The sequence below is a fragment of the Typopeltis vanoorti genome, chromosome 23, assembly GCF_054136105.1.
Source record: "Typopeltis vanoorti isolate ZY-2024b chromosome 23, IOZ_Tvanoo_1.0, whole genome shotgun sequence".
Classification (NCBI taxonomy): Eukaryota; Metazoa; Arthropoda; class Arachnida; order Uropygi; family Thelyphonidae; genus Typopeltis; species Typopeltis vanoorti.
In genome coordinates, this window is record NC_143571.1 from 59,242,468 (window position 1) to 59,263,090 (window position 20,623).

A 20,623-nucleotide genomic window follows, 5' to 3' on the forward strand; every position below is an offset into this window, starting at 1 on the left:
TCTTGCAATGCTAATATCAAACATTGATTCATTAAGGCTTTCCATGCTATACATTCAGAATGTACTTATCCTCAGTTTTTGTTGCCTTTGTGATTTCTTTGCCATTCTATTTCCTCCATGTTTCTAAGATTTTTTAGTAGGTTCCTGAACAGTTTTCCAGCCTCATGATATTTATGTTTTATATTCTTCTAAAATCTTACCATGGCTTCTGTTTTGCTATTTTAATACATTATTTAGCCTTCCTGTATATTTTTTTCATCTGTATTTTCTAAAGGGACATGCCAAGACATTCCTTTTTAATGTCAAGCCCACCATGAAGCTCTGAATTTTCCATCCTTGCAGACAGCTTTATCACTTGTTTTCCTGGCTAAAATCAATCAGTAAGTATTTTCTTCAGATTTTGTCTTTGGGTCTATAAGTTTTTTTAGAATCAGTATCCTAAGCTATCCAGTTAGTTTTCATTTTTATTAACGAACATATTATCCTAATGAATAAAAGATTTGATTATAATACTAATATTGGTAGAATTAGGAGAAGAAGAGTCTAGCATTTTGGATTAACTTCAGTAAGTTTTATTTTTTACCTTTTCAGGAATGCTTCAACTCTCTATATGGAGTCCAGTATTTTTCTCAGTATGCAGAAATTATTCCAGGTAAAACAAGTGAAAGTCTTTCACTTGCTGCAAAGGAAAATAACATCTTCTTAATTGGAGGTACTTACTCTTAAGCTTGGTTTGTAACTGTACATTAATTGACTAAAATAAATTAATTCTTTGCATCCCAGATAGCATGTGAGTTAGCTGATCTAGAGAAGTGATAAGGGGATTTCTCTCCCAAATTTTGGGTTTTTAAGCCTCCATCCACCACCCACCCTATGCATTCGCACGCACACATATGAATGAATACAAAGGGGGAGGGATTAGACTGGAAACCATATTAAATTAACAGGTGTACTATACTAGTTCCATAGCTTTGATAGTCTTGGTTTTTGGTTTTTTGGAGGAGGGAGGCTTTGTTACTTTTCTAAACAAATTTTTTTAGCATATGATCACAGAAGTTTAGCACACTCAAGACTAACATCATAATTACTTTGGTCTGGTTGGCTGAGTGGTTAGCGTATCTGCTCTCCAGCCAAAAGGCTGTGGATTTTAATCCTGCCATGGGCATGGATGTTTGTGATTATCCCTGTGAAAATGCTAGTGGTAGCAGCTAGCAGTTGGCATTGATGTATATGATGATGGAAGTTGCAGTTCGCTGTGGTTGGTGGATTGAGTGGTGGAGATGGTGATTTGTGGAGTGGGTGCCCTCCCTCAATGAGTCTTTGGACTCCTTGGAGGTGTCACATAATAATAATAAGTGAAAAGGCAATTACTTCAGGGCACCAACCTTCTTAAAGATGGGTGCCTTTAACTTGATACTTCCTTTTTCTTTCTTCTGAGTCTTGCCTATGTAAAAGTTCAAGATCAGTATGCTTCTTTTTTTTCCCCTAATATGTTTAGTTGGAATGCCAACAAACTTTGTTATCGAGTGTAAGGGTACAATATTTTTAGGAGAGGAAGGTGTATGCTGCTGATGATATTGGTTGATTTGAATCCAGTTAGAATAGAATACTGTGATTGCAATATTAATAACAGTTGTTCATGTAGGAGTGAGTTTGGAGCTATCTGGTGGGAGGCAGACCTAATAAGATCAGGTACATGGCAGGGTGTTGTTACAAACATAGTAGATCATTTGCTGGTGACTATTAAATGCATTGTGAAATCAACTTCATGGGTGCTAAATGAGTAATCATTATGAATGATTACTTGTTGATTTTTATCATTGTTGCTGCAAGTGTCCAGGATGTTTGGTACCTTTGGATGCTTAGTTTGAGACATTAGCTTCATGTCTCAAACATGAGGTGTTACATCTCTGGAGCTTCTTGTGTCTGAAGCACCAGAAATTTACCATAAGGGTGACACTACTGGCAAAAACAGTAGTGTCAAAAACAGAAAGGAAAGATGGATCTCAACCATCCATGAACTTGATTTCACCAAATCTAGCTGGAAAAGCTGGTCACTTCTGAGAAAATTAGGGGGGGGAGGTGACAATGTACAAACCACCAGAGATAAGTCCTGGTCAAATGGCTAATCATTTACTGAAACCTTCAAGATAAGTCCCAGCTCTACCAGGAAAATAACTGTGCAATCTTCCATCATAAAAAATCTGAAGATGGCCTCCGAGCTTCCTGAACTCGTACAGCTAGTTTCTCTAAGAGGTGTAGGAAGCTTTAAAATCACCAAGAATGGCAAGGCTGCAGGAGTGGATGGTATCCTTCCCGAGTTTCTAAAATGTCTCGGCCAAACATGGCTGGCCACATTTTCTGAAATATTATAACAACTGGAAAACTACCAAAACTGTGGAGGGAAGCCAAAATAATTGCTGTGCTCAAACCAGGGAAAGATCCAAATAATGTCAAAAATCTATGACCTATCTCTTTGCTTTTCTCCACCTTTAAGCTCTTTGAATGAATTCTCCTTAAAAGAATTTCACCACTCATCGAAAGAGCACTCCCAATTGAACAAGCTGGCTTCAGGCTGGGAAGGAGTTGCTATGATGGTCCTGGTCCTGACAACACAGATTGAAGCTTCTTTCAAGCAATCTTCCAGAAGAAGAAATTAAATCCGGAGTCACTTTCATCGACCTAACATCAGCTTATGACATAGTCTGGATCAGGGGCCTCCTCCTAAAGCTAAACAATATCATAAGATGCAAAACAACTTCCAACTTTTTGAATCCATTCTCTCCAACAGAAAGATCCGGGTCCATATTGGTGGAATAAAGAGCAGGCCCAGATTCCTCCACAATGGTCTTCTGCAGGTCTCTGTGTTATCCCCTTTACTATTTAACATCTATATATCTGACTTACCACATACCAGCTCAAGCAAATATATATATGCTGATGATATTGCTATCCTACATCAGTCTACCTCCTTTGCCAACCTGGAAACAACCTCGAACACAGACCTAAACATCCTGGAGGTGTACTTCAAGCAGTGGTACCTGAAGCCAAATCCAAAAAAACTTGTCCACAGCATTCCACATGAACAATGCAGAGGCGAATCGACAACACCTCAACCTCTCTTTCTGTGCCAAAATGGTAGAACATGAGCCTCACCCCAAATACCTTGGAGTGAGCCTGGATAGAAGCCTAACCTATAAAAGGCACATCACCAACCTGTCCAACAAAGTTAAAATGAGAAATAATATCATCTCGCAGCTTGCTGGAACAACCTGGGGTTGTGATGCTGATGTCTTAAGGTCATCTGCACTAGCTCTTGCATTCTCTGCAGCAGAATCTGTGTCCCCCCCCTGTCTGGGAAAGAAGTGCGCACACTAACATTATAGTCACCCAGCTAAACGTGCGCACACTAACATTATAGACACCCAGCTAAACTCTACCATGCATATAATTAGTGGGACACTGAGAAACACCCCTCTTCCTGGCTGCCTGTCCTATCTGACATTTCTCCATCAAATATATGGAGAAGACAAGCCTCGAATTAAAGTATTTTACAAAGTAATGAGCAACCCGCCCCTGCACCAAACTCATAAATCCACCTATTATTCTCCTAAAATCATGAAACTCTTTCTGGTCCATGGACGAACTCTCTTTAGCTGCCTTACCATCAACATCTGACATGTGGAGAGAAACCACTTGTCAAACAAATGGTTTCCTAATTGAAGATCCCTGTGCTCTGCAGCTTTTGCCCTTCCTAGGAAGATTTGGTCATCTGTCCACAGGATCAGAATTAACCAGGGCAGATTTGGCTACCTACCACATAAATGGAGACTATCAGACCACCCGTATTGTGACTATATGTTCCCCTGTGGCCCAGATGATCACTCATATTGTGAATGATTGCTCAAGGCTCCAATTTCATGGTGGTGAACTTCAGGACATCCATGAGGTGACAGATGAGGCCCTGGATTGGCTTTCTGGTCTGAACATTGACCTGTAACTGCTTTTGCCATAAGAATATATAAATAAACTTGTTGATTAGGCAGTGATGAATCTGATGAGAAGAATGAAACTGAATTTATTGACTTTTACAAGCTATCTTCTTCAAGCAGCATTTGGAAGAAAGAACTCAAAAAGTGTTTGACTTGATTATAGCATCAAGGGAGGTGGGGGGAGGGGTCATTTAAAGAGGTGACTGTTCTGGTTACATTGATCATGCTGTACCTACCTGGGAAATGGCTAAGTATATTTGATTTGAGTTTTTCATTCAGAAAAGATTACACACTGAACTACGAAGCAGGAAGTTATGACAAGCTAAAGGAGAATACTAGGTTCAGTTTCATGGTATCAGTTGCTAAATAAAAAAGATATTGGTAGTATATGGGAGGCATTAAAAATACAGCTAATTCTCTTTTTACATGGCTTTTTGTACACAATTTTGAAATAACATGGTTGATAAAACAAAAGCAATTCTATTTTTACACTGTGTATTTTGATTTAACATAGGTCAAATGGCGCTTATTTTTAAAATTTCTCTTTGAATTCAGTTCTGTTAAAAAGGGTATGAGAAGAATGAAAACTGCAACGTATGTGAGAGGTGTCAGGATAGACTGGAGCGATTAGGAATGGAAACAGAGTCGGGACACTAGTGGAAGAATTTCGGCCAGAGTTCCTGAAAATGAAAAGTGATCTTCATCTTCTGCGAGAGAAATTGGAAGTGCTCAATAAGGAGGTTCTGGAAATTAAAACTGACTTAAATGTGTTGATTAGAGAAATTAGGACTATGGAGATTACTTTAGCTGAAGTAACTAGAACAGGATTAAGTATGGGAGAGTCTTTGGTGATTGATGAAGTAATAAATAGTATGGGAGTGATTGGGAGTCAGTAGAATGAAAGCACAAGAGGTCTAGAAGAAACGAGATGTTGTGAGAGTGAGGGAGTAAGTAAAAGGGGGTTGAGGGAAAGTAATGAAGCTGGGAAAGTCATGCTGAATAGCGTAAAAAAATGAGGCCGTGAGTGACGCTTGTTTGGACTTTAATGAATTTATGAGTGGAACAATATATTGTGATTCTATGATTAAGGGTATGGAGAGCGTTATGCCTGAGGAGTGCTTGGCTGGTGGAACAATAGAGAGAGAGAGAGAGAGAGAGAGAGTGGCTTTAGCAATGAAGAGAGGGCATGATGCAGAAAAGATGATAGTTATGGTGGGTACAAATGACCTGAGTGATAGTATTAATCGGGTAGCAAAAGATTTAAGAGCATTGTTAGATATTGTGAATAAAAGTGTCAAAGGGGGGGATAGTGTGTGTGTGCTGCCTCGTTTTGACAATTATGAGTTAAGTAGACGAGTGATGATAATGAATGATATGATTGCAAGAATGTGCAAAAATGGAAGTCTGGAGTGTGTTTGAAGGCAAAAGACAGCTGTATGCAAGAGATGGGTTGCATCTGAACATGGAAGGTCATAAGCGATTGAAGAAGTTACTGTTTTCTGAACAAGTTGATGAAATTGGGCAGGGAAACTAAGATTGAAAAGGTTGAGCGTAAGAGGGAGAAATTTATGTAGTGATTGTATATTGGTTTATACTTATTCGTGGAATAAATTGCAGAATAGAGTGGATAAAAATTGGCATGGGACTACTGAAATTAGTTGACATGTATATATCAGTTCTAAAGCTGGTAAAAGAACTAAAGGGAATCTTCAATTTTTGTATACTAATGCAAGAAGTATTCGAAATAAGAGTGAAGAATTTTTGGCATTAGTCAGTGCAATCTCACCAAAAGTTGTAGGCATTAGTGAAACTTGGCTGTCAGCAGAAGATGTAATTACTGGAATTGAATGCGATGGGTACAGTATTTTCAGGGAGGATAGAGAAGATAGAATGGGAGGGGGGGAGTACTGTTGATGATAGCCGATGAGTTGCAGCCAAAGAAAGTAGTATATCAAGAGGATAGACATGTGAATGATAGTGATTATTATGGGGGATTTTAATTATGGTGATGTAGTATGTCCACACTTCATATGACAAGGTCTGGCAGACTGCCAAGAATAGTCAATTCATGCTGAAGGGGAGAAAGAAATAAAGATATATGAATTGGTCACCAACATGCAAAATCACGTGCTTTATACGTAAAACTTTCCAGCTGTTATACAAGCAAAATAGTTACCACTTTAAAAACTAATATGTTCATGAAAGAAAAGTTAATTTTCCGACGTGTAATAATAAGCAACTCATCTCACAAGATGAATTGATTACCCTATTATCAGAATGGATTCTCCTTCTTCTGACATGCACAGAAGTGTCGAAGGGTCTCGCATCTGTGCGTACAGCATCAGTTGGAAGGAGGAAATATCACATGGCAAAAAGGAAATGGAATTCATACATCTTCTAAGAGATAATTTCTTGAAACAGCTCATAACTGAAGGGACACGTGGTGTGAGAGTGTTGGACCTGGTCATTGGTTCAGAGGACGATATGCATAAGTAAGGTGTCCTCGTTAGCTCCAATTGGTGAGAGCGATCATGTGGTATTGAATTGGGAGGTTGCAAAATTTGTGGATTTCTCTCTTAAGAAGGGGTATATACGGAACTACAGGTTAGGCAATTATAACAAGCTTCGGAGTGAGCTTACAGCCATCCCATGGCAGAACATATTGCAGGGAAAAGATGTTAGCAGTGCATGGGATAAAATCAGTGGGTATCTGAGGAAGGCAATATCAGAATGTATCCCCATGGTCAGGAAGACAAACACAGTAAGCGTTAGATGGATGAGAAGTAGTAGTATTAAGCTTGATCTGCAAAAAAAGAAAATGTTATGAAGAAAATACAAGGAGAAAGGTGATCAGTACACCCATGAGCAGTACAAGGCTCAAGCTAGGAAGGTTACCAGCATAGTAGGAAAAGCTAAATCAGATTATGAGAAGACCTTAGCCAAGTAGATCAAGGGTAATCCTAAAGAGTTCTTCCATTATGTGACAAGTAAAAGGAAGAAAGACTACAGAAGAATAACTTTAGTGGGTGCTGATGGTATTGAGGTGGCCAATTCAGAAGTGATAGTAGAGTTACTGAGTGATCACTTTTCAAAAGTCTATCAGCCAAGTGAAGATATCTCTGTACCTGTGACAATAGCTAATGCGAGTATTGAAGTTAATAAATCAGAAGTACTTAGTATATTGCAAAATTTAAATGCAAACACTGCTGTAGGTTTAGATGCAATATCAACTTGGGTATTGTGTGAATGTGCAAAGGAATTGTGAACGCCTCCTACTTGGTTATTTAACTTAAGTTTGAACTCTGGTATAGTCCCTAGGAGTGGAAGGAAGTCAAAGTAGTTCCTATGCATAAAGGTGGCTCTAAAACTGCGGTAGTTAATGACAGACCAATCTCCATCTCGGGAGTGGTGGTAAAAGTATTGGAAAGTTGAAAAGGTGGAAAAATTTTCTACAGATTAGGACCTAATTCTTCCTTTTTATAAAATTCATTAATTAAAATCTCTTTCAATTCAGTGTAATAAGAGAGTCTCCTGTAGTTCTGAGCAAAATGTTTAGTTTTGACTTCAAAACCAAGAGTAACCGTCTTTCAGATCACCTATCAGTTACCTTCACATTTTCGTCTGCCTCAAGAAATCATCAGCTGTAAAATTCAATGACATGGCTTAAATTCATAGAGTCTCAATTAGCATTAAAAGTAATTAATGAAGATGCTAGGTGCATAAGTTAAACATCAGTCATCATATGGGCTGCAGCAAGATAAGTAAATTTTATATTTAAGCGTGTACAAGTATTGTCTAAATTGTAGATTAATTATTACTGTGAGATATTTGAGCGTGGAATGCAGTGTTTGGATAAATTTCTTATGTCATATTATCATAAATTCATTGTTTTTGTTAGCACACAGATACAACAATATAACATGGCTGTGAAAGGCACATTGTTGTGCAGGTCTGCGCAGAAGACAAAGTAAATGGCATAGATTTCGCAAAAATGACGTGGTGCTGTGAATATAATGTGTATGCATAGGAAGATGTTGCAGATGTTTATGTACAGAGGCTGAATAAGAGAAAAAAATTAGTGTGGGTATGTAGGAAATGTGATATTCTGATGGACCATGAGGCTTGTTTAAATATGATTCGGGAACGTGGTGTTGTAACTGACATAGCAGTTGAAAATTGTGCAAATGTTCAGAGAGTGTTTGGAAATGATAGTGAGGGGAAAAGTTCAATTGATGATAAAGCGGGCAATAATTTGTGCAGCTAAAAAAAGTCGCACAAATTATTGCCCAAATGCACAAATTAGTGCAAAGAGAAAAGAGTGCAGTTTGTTAATGTGGGGAATGAGGTTGAAGGAGGAATTGAGCTGCATAAGAATGAAATTAATGATAAAGTGGGCATTAATGATGTTATAAAACAGAGTACAATTAACAGTAAGGTGGCAAGTGGAATTGACGGTGAACAAGTGTGCGTAATTGGCAATAAAATCATGAGAGTGAATGATAGCAAAAAACAAAGGATGCAAGATTTAAAAGCTGAGTTGGTGAATATGAAGCAGATGCAGAGTGAAATGAAAGGAATTGTAGATATATGTAAGAGTAAAGAAGACAAAAACAAATGATGTTGGTATGAAAAAGGTAATGAAAGACCCATGAATGGGTCTTTCATTGCTCACGATTATTAGAGATGTGGTAAATGAGAAGATGCACAAGGTTTGTTTTCCTGGAGGTAAATGAATACAGTGATTGAGGCATTGGATGTGAGGAGTAAACAAGCAGAGGAGTTGGTAGGTAGTAGGGACAAATGACTTGAATGGAAACAAAGAGAATATATGATTGGATATGAGGAGGTTGTTGAGAAGGATAAAAGATAATAGTGTGGTAAGAAAGGTGGTCAATGTGTTGCCAAATGATATATTAGCAGAAATATGCGAAGAGAAAGGAGTGCAGTTTGTTAATGTGTGGAATGAGTTTGAAGGAGGAATTGAGCTGCATAAGAGTGATTGACTGCATTTGAATGGTTTTGATGTCTTTTGGAGAGCCTGATGCTGGAAGGGAGATTAATGAATGCAGAGAATGAATCTGAGCAAGTAAGAAGTGATGTGAAAGAGCAGGAGCATAATGAAGAAGTAGGTAGTCTAAGTGTAGAGAATGAGAGAACAAGTACACAAGAGAAACAGGAAAACAGGGAGACTCAGGGTGGACAAGGAAACACAATGTGAGAATGGTTGATGCTCGAAGTGTATGACCTGGGATTTCGGGAAACCGTCAGATTTGAAGAAGGTTCTGTGATGAGTAAAGAGAAAAAGAAATGCAAAGTTAGGTCGAACTATGAGTAGATGGAGGAAATAAGAGAGCTTGGAGTAATGGTGGATAAGGATCTAAAATTTAGAGGAGACATTGCCAATATTTTGTGGACAACACAATGAATTCTGGCAATCTTGCAGAAGACACTGACTTGTAGAAATAATGAGATCCTGGTTCCATTGTATCAGGCCTTGATTTGGTCACATATGGACTACTGTGCACAGATTTGGTCACCTTGTTTTCAAAAGGATGAAGAGATTATTATTATTATTATTATGTAACACCTCCAGGGAGTCTGCTCTACAACTCTCCGTCTCCAACAGCAACTACCTCCATCATCTACACAAACCATCTATCGCTGACAACCACCACTAATATTTTCACAGACAATCACAAACATCCATGCCTATGGCGGGATTCGAACCCGCAGCCTTTTGGCTGGAGAGCAGATACGCTAACCACACTGCCAACCAGGCTGGCATTTGAAAATGAGATGTTTGAAAATGTCCAGAGGCAACTGATTAATGTAATTTTTGATCTCTGTAATGTTGAATATGAAGGTAAGGTTGATGCAATTTACAGAATCTAATGGATAGGAGGAAGAGGAATGATATACAAGTTGTTAAGGGGTTTTTATAGGATTAACATTGAAGAGGTTTTTCATAAAACTCCTAATTATGGTGGGAAATAGGGGAGAACAAGAAATCATTTCTGGAAGCTGTATAAGGAGGGCATGAGCAAGAGAGTGAGAAGTAGGTTTTTTGCATGGAGAGCTGTCAGTGATTAGAATGAATCACTTGAGAATATGGTGTATGATGAGCTGTGTCTATGACAAAAGGGACCTCCTAGATTAGTCTGTATCTCCATGGGCTCTTAGGATAATGATAAAAAGAAGTATTTTCATTCATTGTACTATTTCTCTGTACTAAATTTTCTTAAGTATTTCTTAGCAAGTTTACTCTATTTATCCTGTCTTCGACTGTGCCATTTTGTGTGTCTTCTCTCTGTCATTAGATACCAGAGTTGACCTGCCTGAAAGGTTAATATCACAGATTCAGATGCGGGATATTATTATTATTATTATAATAAGCTAAGAGAGATTTGAGTGAGAGACAAAGACATACAAAATTAATATCTTTATTTACAAACAATTAATGTTGGTGTAAATTTATTATATTGCATTAACAGTGTGTGTGTAAAATGTTTGTTTCACAAGCGCTGTATACAAGTTTGCATTATAAATAAAACTTATCTCCTTAAGAGAAAAGAGCCCACAAACTTAACATCAAACAAAGAACAAACATAAGCATAACACAAGGTTTCTTTTCTCAATCACAAGATTTGATGAGAATTCACAAGCACAAATAGATAACTTCAAACTTATAAGACACAGTTTCTTCTGCTCTCAATAATGATGATTAAAATATAATTACTTAGCCCATACCTGTTTTACTTCTAAAACGAAAAAGTAATATGTGCACAGTATTTCTTAAGAAAGTACATATCTTCAATATCAGTTCCTTTTCTGTTTCCTTAATACAAAGATAATTCAAAGTTTCCCTTTTCCTTGTGGAAACACCTTACTTATCCTTGGATACAAAAATAATTAATCTCTTTCAGGTTTACAGTGCTTAACTAGAATATGTGGTTTTGGGAGAAACTATATATGGGAGAAAAAATAGTGGGAAATCCGGGGAGAACCAGAGGTCATCCCTGGAAACTGTATAAAGAGGGTGTGAGTAGGGGAGTGAGAAGCAGGTTTTTTCATGCAAAATTGTGAATGATTGGGATGCCTTACCTGAGAGTGTGGTGTCTGCAGAGAATTGGAGTGTGTTTAAAGCATGGTATGATGAGCTGTGTGTATGATAAAAGGACCTCCTAGATGAGTCTTTGACTCCATGGGGTCTTGAGTAATAATAATAATAATAATAATATATTACTTTTATCTCAGTGCAACTTAACTTCAATTAAAAGAAATTTTCAGTTAATTTTGGAATAACTCTTGGTTTCCCTCATAATGCAATTTTCTACCTTTTTGGCTTAAGTTCCTTTAAATCCTACTTCTCCAATAACCTTCCCACTTTTCAGAATGTCGTCTCTGTTGTAATCAGTGCAACAGCTGTTCTGTTATCCTCGCTCACTAATTCAACTTCCTCTTCGGAAATACAATCTTCATGCAAGCGCACTACTGCCTGACATGGTAACCAAAATGGAAGTGAGATGAAAGTCACTTGTAAACAAGACTGCATTTTTTCAATGACATGAAAACATCATCAAAAGTTCAATATTGTCTTCTTTCAAGCATTGCAGAAATGAAAAACTAAATTAGAGGTGAGTAATTTTTACAAATAAATATCGCAATTAAACAGTTGGCAACAGGCTTTAAATATACAAAGATTTCTTTTATAGAAACATTAGTAAAGAAATTTCTGATTACAAGAATGCAATTTATGCTACACATTTAGGAAATGTTTGCTTACGTTGGTAAATAACAAAACTGAAAGTTATTCTTTCTTTTATATGTTTATTTATTCAAATCAGCCATCACTAAAAATAAGAAAAAATTTTAAAAAAGTAAGATAATCTGATATTGCTAAAGATTAGATATTCTACATAGGCCCACCCTTAGAGAAACATTGAGGGATACAGTAATAGTAAAACGATTATAAAGGACAAAATCTACAAGCCGCTTTTCTTCTATCTGTATTGGACCTGAGAAAATATTTCTTTCCAGATGTTTCATAACAACAGTCATATACTCATTTGATCCCGATGATGGCATACTACTAGCTGTTGAAATATTTTCACCTAAATCCTAATTGTATATCTTTCTCAAAACTTTCCTGGGCAATCATCAGCAGAAGGGATTTCTGTAGAAATCAACTGTTCCTTATTATTACTTCTCATCTCATCAATTATATTCTGAACCCTTTTATAAAAGCTGTCTAATTCGTAATCTTTATTCGAATCATTCTCAAAGCTTTATAATTTGCAATTATGATTGCTTTTATCATGATGCTTACTATTGTACTTTTGACCCCAATTAACATTAAACCCTTTTTACATTTCTTAAATGAATTTAATTTTTTGTTACTGTAAAAGGAAACAGGACTCACATGTACATTAGAAGTAACAGACTTCTCAGGGTTCTTAATTGGGTTTTCCAAGGAGTCTTCAGTTGTGACTGCTTGTGATAGTCTGCTATAACATTTTTAACTCCAGGCACATAAGAAACTTTTAAATTAAATTCCTGAACTTCTAATGCCTATCTGGTAATCCTTTGATTCTTATCCTTGAAGTTGTTCAGAAAAGATAATGGCTTGTGATCAGATGTCACTTGAATATCCTGACCATACAGTAAATATTTCATCTTCATTAAAGGATAAATTATTATTAAGACCTCCTTTTCTATCAACCTTCTTCTTCATTAAAGTAGGAAAAGAACTGTAAGGGCATTTAAATTTGAGTGGCTGTACAAATGTGACATACCATATTTTTTGCCTTATAAGACATGCCTTTTTGTACCTAAAATTTATCTGAAAATTAGGATGCATCCTATAAGCCATCTTATTGGAGTACAGGAATTTAATTTAAAAGTTTTTTATGTGCCCTAGAGTTAAAAATGTTGTAGCAGACTGTCTTGAGCTGTCACAACTGAAGACTCAGTGGAAAACCCAATTAAAAACCCGGAGAAGTCTGCTACTTCTAATGTACATGTTAGCCCTGTTTCCTTTTACAGTAACAAAAACTTTAATTAATTTAAGAAATATAAAAAGGGTGGTAAGATTAACATTTATTCATCATACTTGCACAATCGTTAATGATCATGCATTTAAATTAGCAATCGATACATTATTATATTTAATTTTTTTTATAACCCATGGATTCTACAAATCACAGACATAATTTTACAATTGTATTTAAGCATAGTGTAATTGAGTATGCAAAAAAGAATGGCAGCAGGGCAACAGAGTGGCACTTTGGGGGCCTCTGCCTACAGAAAAAAATGGTACAAACTTGCAGGAAACAAGAGCAGCAATTAATAGAAGCAAATTCTAAAAAACACAATCTCCACAAAAAACCAACAAAATGGCCAGAAATTGAAAATAAATTACAAACTTGGATAATGAATCAAGGAAGATCAGGTTGCTGTGATCAGGTCGATTTTACAGGATCGCCATCCTTAAATTTATGAAGAGAAATGATTTATGCATGTGTGCAAAAACCAAAATATCACAAAATATGCCAGATGAATTCAAAAATAAAATTGTGTTTCATGGATTCATCATAAATGCTAGAAAACGAAACAATTTTGAACTTTCACAGATAGCTAATATGATGAAGTGCCTCTGACTTTTGATGTGCCCTCGAACAAGACTGTTGACTCTAAAGGTGAAAAAAAAACTGTTAAAACTTCTGGTCATGAAAAACCACACTATACTATTGTTTTGTCATACTGCACAGATGGAACAAATTGCCAACTTTTTAATTTTTAAAAGAAAAACTTCCTGAAGGAGTTTACATTCATATTCATCCAAAAGGATGGATGAGGAGGAGTTGAAGTTAAGGATAAAGATGTGTCCGGACATCTTCACAGTTTACGTCAGAAACCTGCTTTGTTAGTATGGGTTCAGTTTAAATGCCATAAAACCGAAGCTGTTAAAAATGAACTTCGCAAAATGAACACAAAAATAGCTGTAATCCTGGAAGACTCACCTCTGTGCTTCAACCTTTAGATGTATTAATAACTAAACCATTTAAAGGATTTATGAGGGAAAAATGGGTCAATTGGATGCAATCTCCAAATTTGGAGGAAACATCTATAGGTAGGATGGGAAAAAAAGGCCACAATTTTGCATGTGTGGGAATGGGTAAAGAGTTCATGGAATGAAGTGAAACCTGTAATTATTATAAAATCTGTTCAAAAGTGTGGCATTATTCATTCTCTTGAGAGTATGGAGGATGACTTATTTTATGACAGTGAGACTATTTCTGATGAAGAATCAAGTTCAGAGAATTTTGAGAGTAATGATGAAAAGAGATTTGAGAAGATTAATGTAATTTATAAAAAATATGTTGTTTATAAATATATGTATATATATATATATACAGGGTGTTCGGGATAAATTTGACAGTTTCGTAAGGAAAAAGAAAATCTTCTTTGTATCTATTAAATTTAATGAATTGACAAAAAAACATTACAGGCAGAGTTAATTACAATACTGTCAACAAGATTTACTCAAAATAACCACCATTAGCATCGATCACAGCTTCAATTCTGCTTCGGAACCTCGAACAAGCTGATGCTACAGTCTCCCTGGGAAGGGCCGCAAAAACTGTTTTAATTTTATCCATTAACTGGGCTTTTGTATTACTGGAAGTGCGATTGGTGTCTTTTTCAACTGCGCCCCATACAAAATAATCCATGGGGTTAAGGTCTGGGGAGTTTGGAGGCCAAACATTTGGACTGGTGAAGTCGTAGAAATTTTCAGACAACCATTTTTGACTTTTCCCAGAGGTGTGGCAAGGGGCCAAATCCTGCTGCCATACATACGGCCTACCATTGGCTACCCTTGTTATCCAGGGCTTGACTACAGTTAGCAACTCCACGAACAAAGCCCGAATTCCAATGCCAGGGTTCTTCAACACCTGTTCCTGCAGATTTGCGAGGAATTCTGCTGTACGAACGCAATCAGATCGTCTGCTAGGGATCTTTCTTCTTGCTACATCCTCGTAGTCACCATTGCAAGTCTCTAGTTCATGCCTGATTGTTTTTACTGTATTCAGGGAGCATTGGGCAGCAGTCGTAATATCCTTATTTTGATGGCAGGCACGAATCATCATGATACAAGTTATTCTCTTCCATGATTCAGGTGGGTTCCAGCTATCCATCCTTTCTGACATCTTGTATATGAATGAAGAAGGGTCCAAACTTTTAAATGAAGAGAAGTGTGTGTTAATACATGTAACTTACGGAAAAATATAATTAATTATAAATATGTCAAATTTATCCCGAACACCCTGTATATATGGAGTCTGTGTAGCTCAGTGGATGTGGCATTTGCACACCACGGCGCTTGACTGCATGAAGGAAGACTTTGTTTCGAATCTAGTCGTCGACTAGAGGAAATTTATCTAAGCCTTTTTTTCAACCGGTTCCTGAGTTACTCGATCTCTGGTATGGGCAAGCAGGTTTTTTCTCCCTGAAACTCAGGTTTATCGTCCCGTAAACTCAAGAAAATCGACCGTAGAACCCACATAATTTCAAACATTAAATATATTGTGTTAGGATTAGGGACTACAAGATGGCAACACTTGTTGAGCTGTATCTCTTCACTGCATGCCGCTTAATTAGTGATAGCCTTGGGCCAGCTATCTCTGATTGGCTGCCAGTGGAGATTGAATTGCCCACTCAGTCTCCAAAAGTTAGACAGGGCTAAACGGCCTCGCCTATTCCCTATACGAGAACAAAAAAAAGGCATTAGCTAATTTTTTTTTTATGTCATCATCATCATCATCATCATCAAAGAGGAGAGTGTGAGGAATCGTTTTAGGGAGAGGGTGTTAGAGAGGATTTCGGATGGACTGGAAAGTGTACAAGATTGGTGGAAACATAATTCAAAAGTAATCCTGAGCTGTGCAATCGAGGTGCTTGGTGAGACATCTGGAAAGATTAGAGAGCAGAAGGACGGTTGGCAGTAAAATAATAATGTACAAGTGGCAGTGACAGCTAAGAGGAAGGCAAAGCAGAAGTGGGATGAGTCAAGAGTGGAAGAGGACAGAGAGGTGTACAGAGAGAGAAAGCAAGAAGCCAAGAGAGTTGTGGCACAGGCGAAGGCCATGGCATATCAAGATCTGTATGATCAATTAGAAACAAAGGACAGAGAAAAATTTATCAACTAGTGAAATGTAGAAACATTTCACTAGTTGATAAATTTAGTCTTACATTTGAGGCAGATCAAAGACATTGAAGGAAGAGTATTATGGAGAGATGTGGACATAAGAAACAGATGGAAAATATACTTTGAGGGACTTTTGAATGAGGAAAATGCAAGGACTCACAGAAAAGATGGGCAGCCTTCTGAGGGGATGGTGCAGAACATCAGTAGAGTGGAAGTGACGGAGGCCATGAAGAGGATGAGGAATGGAAAATCGGTGGGGCCCCGACAGGATTCCAGTGGAGGCATGGAAGGCACTGGGGGAAGAGGGAATTGACCTGCTGTGGGACCTGTTCATGAAAGTTTGCCAACAGGAAAATATACCCGAGGAATGGAGGGAGAGTACTCTTGTCCCTATCTACAAGGGTAAAGGGGATGCACAAGACTGTAAAAATTACAGAGGAATAAAGTTGATGTCCCACACAATGAAAATCCTAGAAAGGGTTCTTGATGGTAGATTGAGGAAGGAGGTGGAGATCGCAAAGGAACAATTTGGCTTCATGCCTGGTAGATCAACAACAGATGAGACGCATTATCAACAGTGACCCCACTTAAGTGGAAGAAGCTGCAGAAGAAGAAGAAGAAGATCATCATCAAATTCCAGACATGTACCCTCAAGAGGTGTAGATATGATAGTACTACATAAAAAATTTACATCGTTACTAACTTTCTATCTACAATTTTCCTCCAAATCAGTCTGTTACTTGTCAAGACTCCAACATTATCAGATCTTATATTTCTATCGTCTAAGGCACTTTGTACCATAATTAAAAGAAACACACGTATTAACCACAGTGAAAATTATTTAATTGTAAATATTTCATCCTAAGTATCTTAGGACATCATCAGTACAGTAGTTTAAAACAATAATAGGAAGTTAGGGTGCATGATTACAATAGAATCTCATTAAATGTGCGTAACGTGTTACAGAAGTAAAAATAAAAAATAAAGAAATAAAAATTTAAAAAAATAAAATAAATAAAAATTAAAAAAATAAAATAAATAAAAAAATAAAAAATAATAATTTTTATTTTTTAATGCAATTCTGTATGACAATTTCCCATACTTTAGGAATAGTAAGAACGTCATTGCGGTTTAAGTTTGGTCTGTGTAGTAGGGCTTAAGAACTTTCTTTATATAAACCTTCATGTTTATATAAAGATGTATGTAAAAGTTTAGACTTTTCCCAATGGATCCTATGGTTTCGATTTTCAATTCCGTGTTATGAGAGGCCAGATTTCTGTGGTTTACAAAGACAAATGTGGTCTTGATGTTCCAAGAGTGCATTTCTGAACAGACCTACCTGTCTGTCCAAAGTAAGACAATTTGCATGAGCATGGAATCTCATAAACGCCAGGCAATTTCGTTATTTAAAAAAAAAACAAAAAAACTTTGTACCGTATCAATCCATCTATATCTTGGTCTTCCTCTGGGTTGTTTTCCTGCCAACCTGGTAAAGAACACTTGTTTTGCTAATCTTTCCTTGCCCATTCTGTTTAAGTGACCATACCACCTGAGATTAGCTCTGCTAACACATTCCTGGATTCTGACAACGTCAAGTTCTTTCCTAATATCCTCTTTTTTTAATATGATATTGCCTTTAATCTTTCTCAGGACTCTCATATCTGTGGTCTCTAGTCTTTCGTCAAGTGTTTTACTTCTGACCCAATTCTCAGATCCATAAGTTAAAACTGGTTTGAACACTGTCTTGTATACAGTTAATTTAGTGTTCTGACTAATTTCTCTCTTATTCCATATGAATTTATTCAATTGACTTCCTACCATACCAGCTTTGTTGATTCTGTTGTCTATTTCCATATTTAATTTACCATCTTCGGTAAAAATTGTTCCTAAGTAGCTGAAATGTTTTACTTGTTCCACAGGTTCCCCGTTCACAACACAGTTGACATGTTCAACGATTCTACTTATTTTCATTGTCTTTGTCTTTTTAATGCTGACCTTCATACCTTATCTATTACAATAGTTATTCAATTTAGTCAGCGAATCTTGCAAACTTGTAGCGGATTTATTTAGAAGCATAACATCGGCCGCATAAAGCAAAGAGCTGACATTAACATCTCCAATTCTGATATCATGTTTAATACCACTTTCATTCATAGTGTGATCCATATAGATAATGGATAACAAAGGAGATAATGTACATCCATGTCTCACACCAGATTTAACATTAAACCATCTTCCTGTACTTCCTTCAGTTCTAACTGCTGACTTACAACTCAAATAAAGACTAAATATTGCTTGATATAATGCCCCATTGACACCATATAACTGTAGCATATTGAGTAGCTTCTCTCTTGGCACCTTGTCATAAGCCTTTTCCAGATCTAAAAAACTTAAATACAGATATTTGTTATATTCCCATGCTTTCTCAACTATTTGTCGTAAAGTGAAGATCTGATCCTGACAGTCTCTATTTGGCCTGAATCCAGTGTGATCCTCACAAAGCTTTTCTTCCACATTTCTTCTCAACCATTTCTCAAGTATACTTGCATAGATCTTGCCAGGAACACTCAGTAGGGAAATACCTCTGTAATTCTCACATTCAGTTTTATTTCCCTTTTTATATATGGGTACTATGAGAGCTTTACTCCAATCATCGGGAATTCATCCCTCTGTCCAAGTTTTTCTGACCTATGCAGTGCAGCCACTGTAAGACTTTTATACCACCATACTTCAGCATTTCTGGTTGAATATCATCTACTCCTGCTGCCTTTTCACATTTCAAGCCTTTGATGGCTTTTTCTACTTCAAGTATGGATATGTATTCCTGACTGTATGCCCGTTGAGTGTTTTTTACCATTGTGCTATCACTGCTTGTTTTATTTAGCAATTTTTCAAAGTAATTACTCCATACTTCAAGAATATCTTTTTCTACTGTTTTCATGTCACCTTTGTCATCTCTAACTCCTTTTACAGCACTCTTTCCTCCATTTCTATTCTTCTTCAACAACCTCTAGAATATCTTACCACCTTCTTGATATTTATTTTCTATGTTCTTGCCAAAGGCCCCCCATGACTTTTGTTTAGCTAGTTTTACACAGTGTTTAGCTTTCTTACATTTGTCTCTGTATTCTCTAAGAGCACAAGCTGACTTATTTGCCAGGAACTTTTGATATGCTTTCTTCTTTTCCTTCACTGACTCTTTAACTTCCTGTGTCCACCATGGAGTTCTAATTTTTCTATCCTTGCAGACAACTTCACCACATGCCTCTCTGGCTGAATCAGTCAAGGTTTTCTTCAAGGCTTGCCACTGAATCTCTAAAGTTTGGTTCCTGTTCTCAAACTCTTTCATTTTCTTTTCAATAATCTTTGTGTATTTTAGTCTACAGTTCACATCATAGAGCTGCTAAACTTTTATTCACTTTAAAACTTTCTTACATGTTATTCTTTTCAATATGAAATTCAATTCTATCCTGCTCAAGGCTAAATAGTCATCGCTTCCAATTTCAAATCCTCTGTACACTCTGGTTTCCCACATCAGGGAGAAAACATCACTATCAACAATAACATAGTCAATGAGACTTTTCTTATTCCTTGCCTCTTCTCTCCATGTGAATTTGTGCACATTTTTATGTTGGAACGTGGTGTTAGTAATAACCAGTCCATGTCCTGAGCAGAAATCCAACAGGTATTTGCCATTATTATTAGTTTTGCTCTTTTCTCCAAATTTTCCCAAAATATTTTTGTATGTCTGACAATCATTTCCTACTCTGCTATTTAGATCCCCAACAAGGACCAACTTTTCCTTTTTCATTGTGTCAGTTGCTTTTTCTAAAGCATCAAAAAATTCCTCCACTTACCTTAGTAGAACCTTTTGTGGAACATAGGCACAAATAAGTCTCATTGTCCAATTCCCCATTCTGATATTTGCCCACATCACTCTACTAGAGACTGCCTGCCATTCAAGAAGATTAGCCTCATTTTTTGTGTTGAATACTATGGCTACTCCTTCTTTTCCTTGGTTGTCATTTCCTGAATATAACATTTTGTATTTATTGCTCAGAAAGATCTCACCAGTTTTTGTCTTTTTTGTTTGAGTCACCCCTGTTATGTCGATCTGGTACTTATCTAATTCCTCAACTAGCTCCGTTTCTTTGCCATTCAGGCTTCTTATGTTGATACTATTGATCTTTAACTCTGTTGATGTTGAATTTTGGTGTGCTTTCAGATTTGTTCCAGTAACTGACTTTTGCTGTTCGCCCTGGTTCCCTGTGGAAAACAACAGGGGCCTTGTTTAACCGGGCAATGCCCCCATCATGAAATTTTTCATGTTGTACCATCATTTTCTATATTGGTTTAAGCCAATAATACAGTTTGGTCGGCTAAATCCCAAATTGCCAACCCATCCTTGTTTGTTCAGTATCCAGGT

At 36.9% G+C, this 20,623-nt stretch overlaps 1 protein-coding gene across 1 annotated transcript in view; it reads left to right on the top strand.

Moving 5' to 3' along the window:
* The window catches only part of LOC150093889 (omega-amidase NIT2), a 102,482-nt gene that overhangs the window by 14,937 nt on the left and 66,922 nt on the right, over nt 1–20,623 (top strand). The window contains exon 3 of the mRNA XM_090413172.1: nt 592–712. Within this exon, the coding sequence (XP_090269298.1) occupies nt 592–712 (121 nt within the window). The remainder of the gene's footprint in view (nt 1–591; nt 713–20,623) is intronic.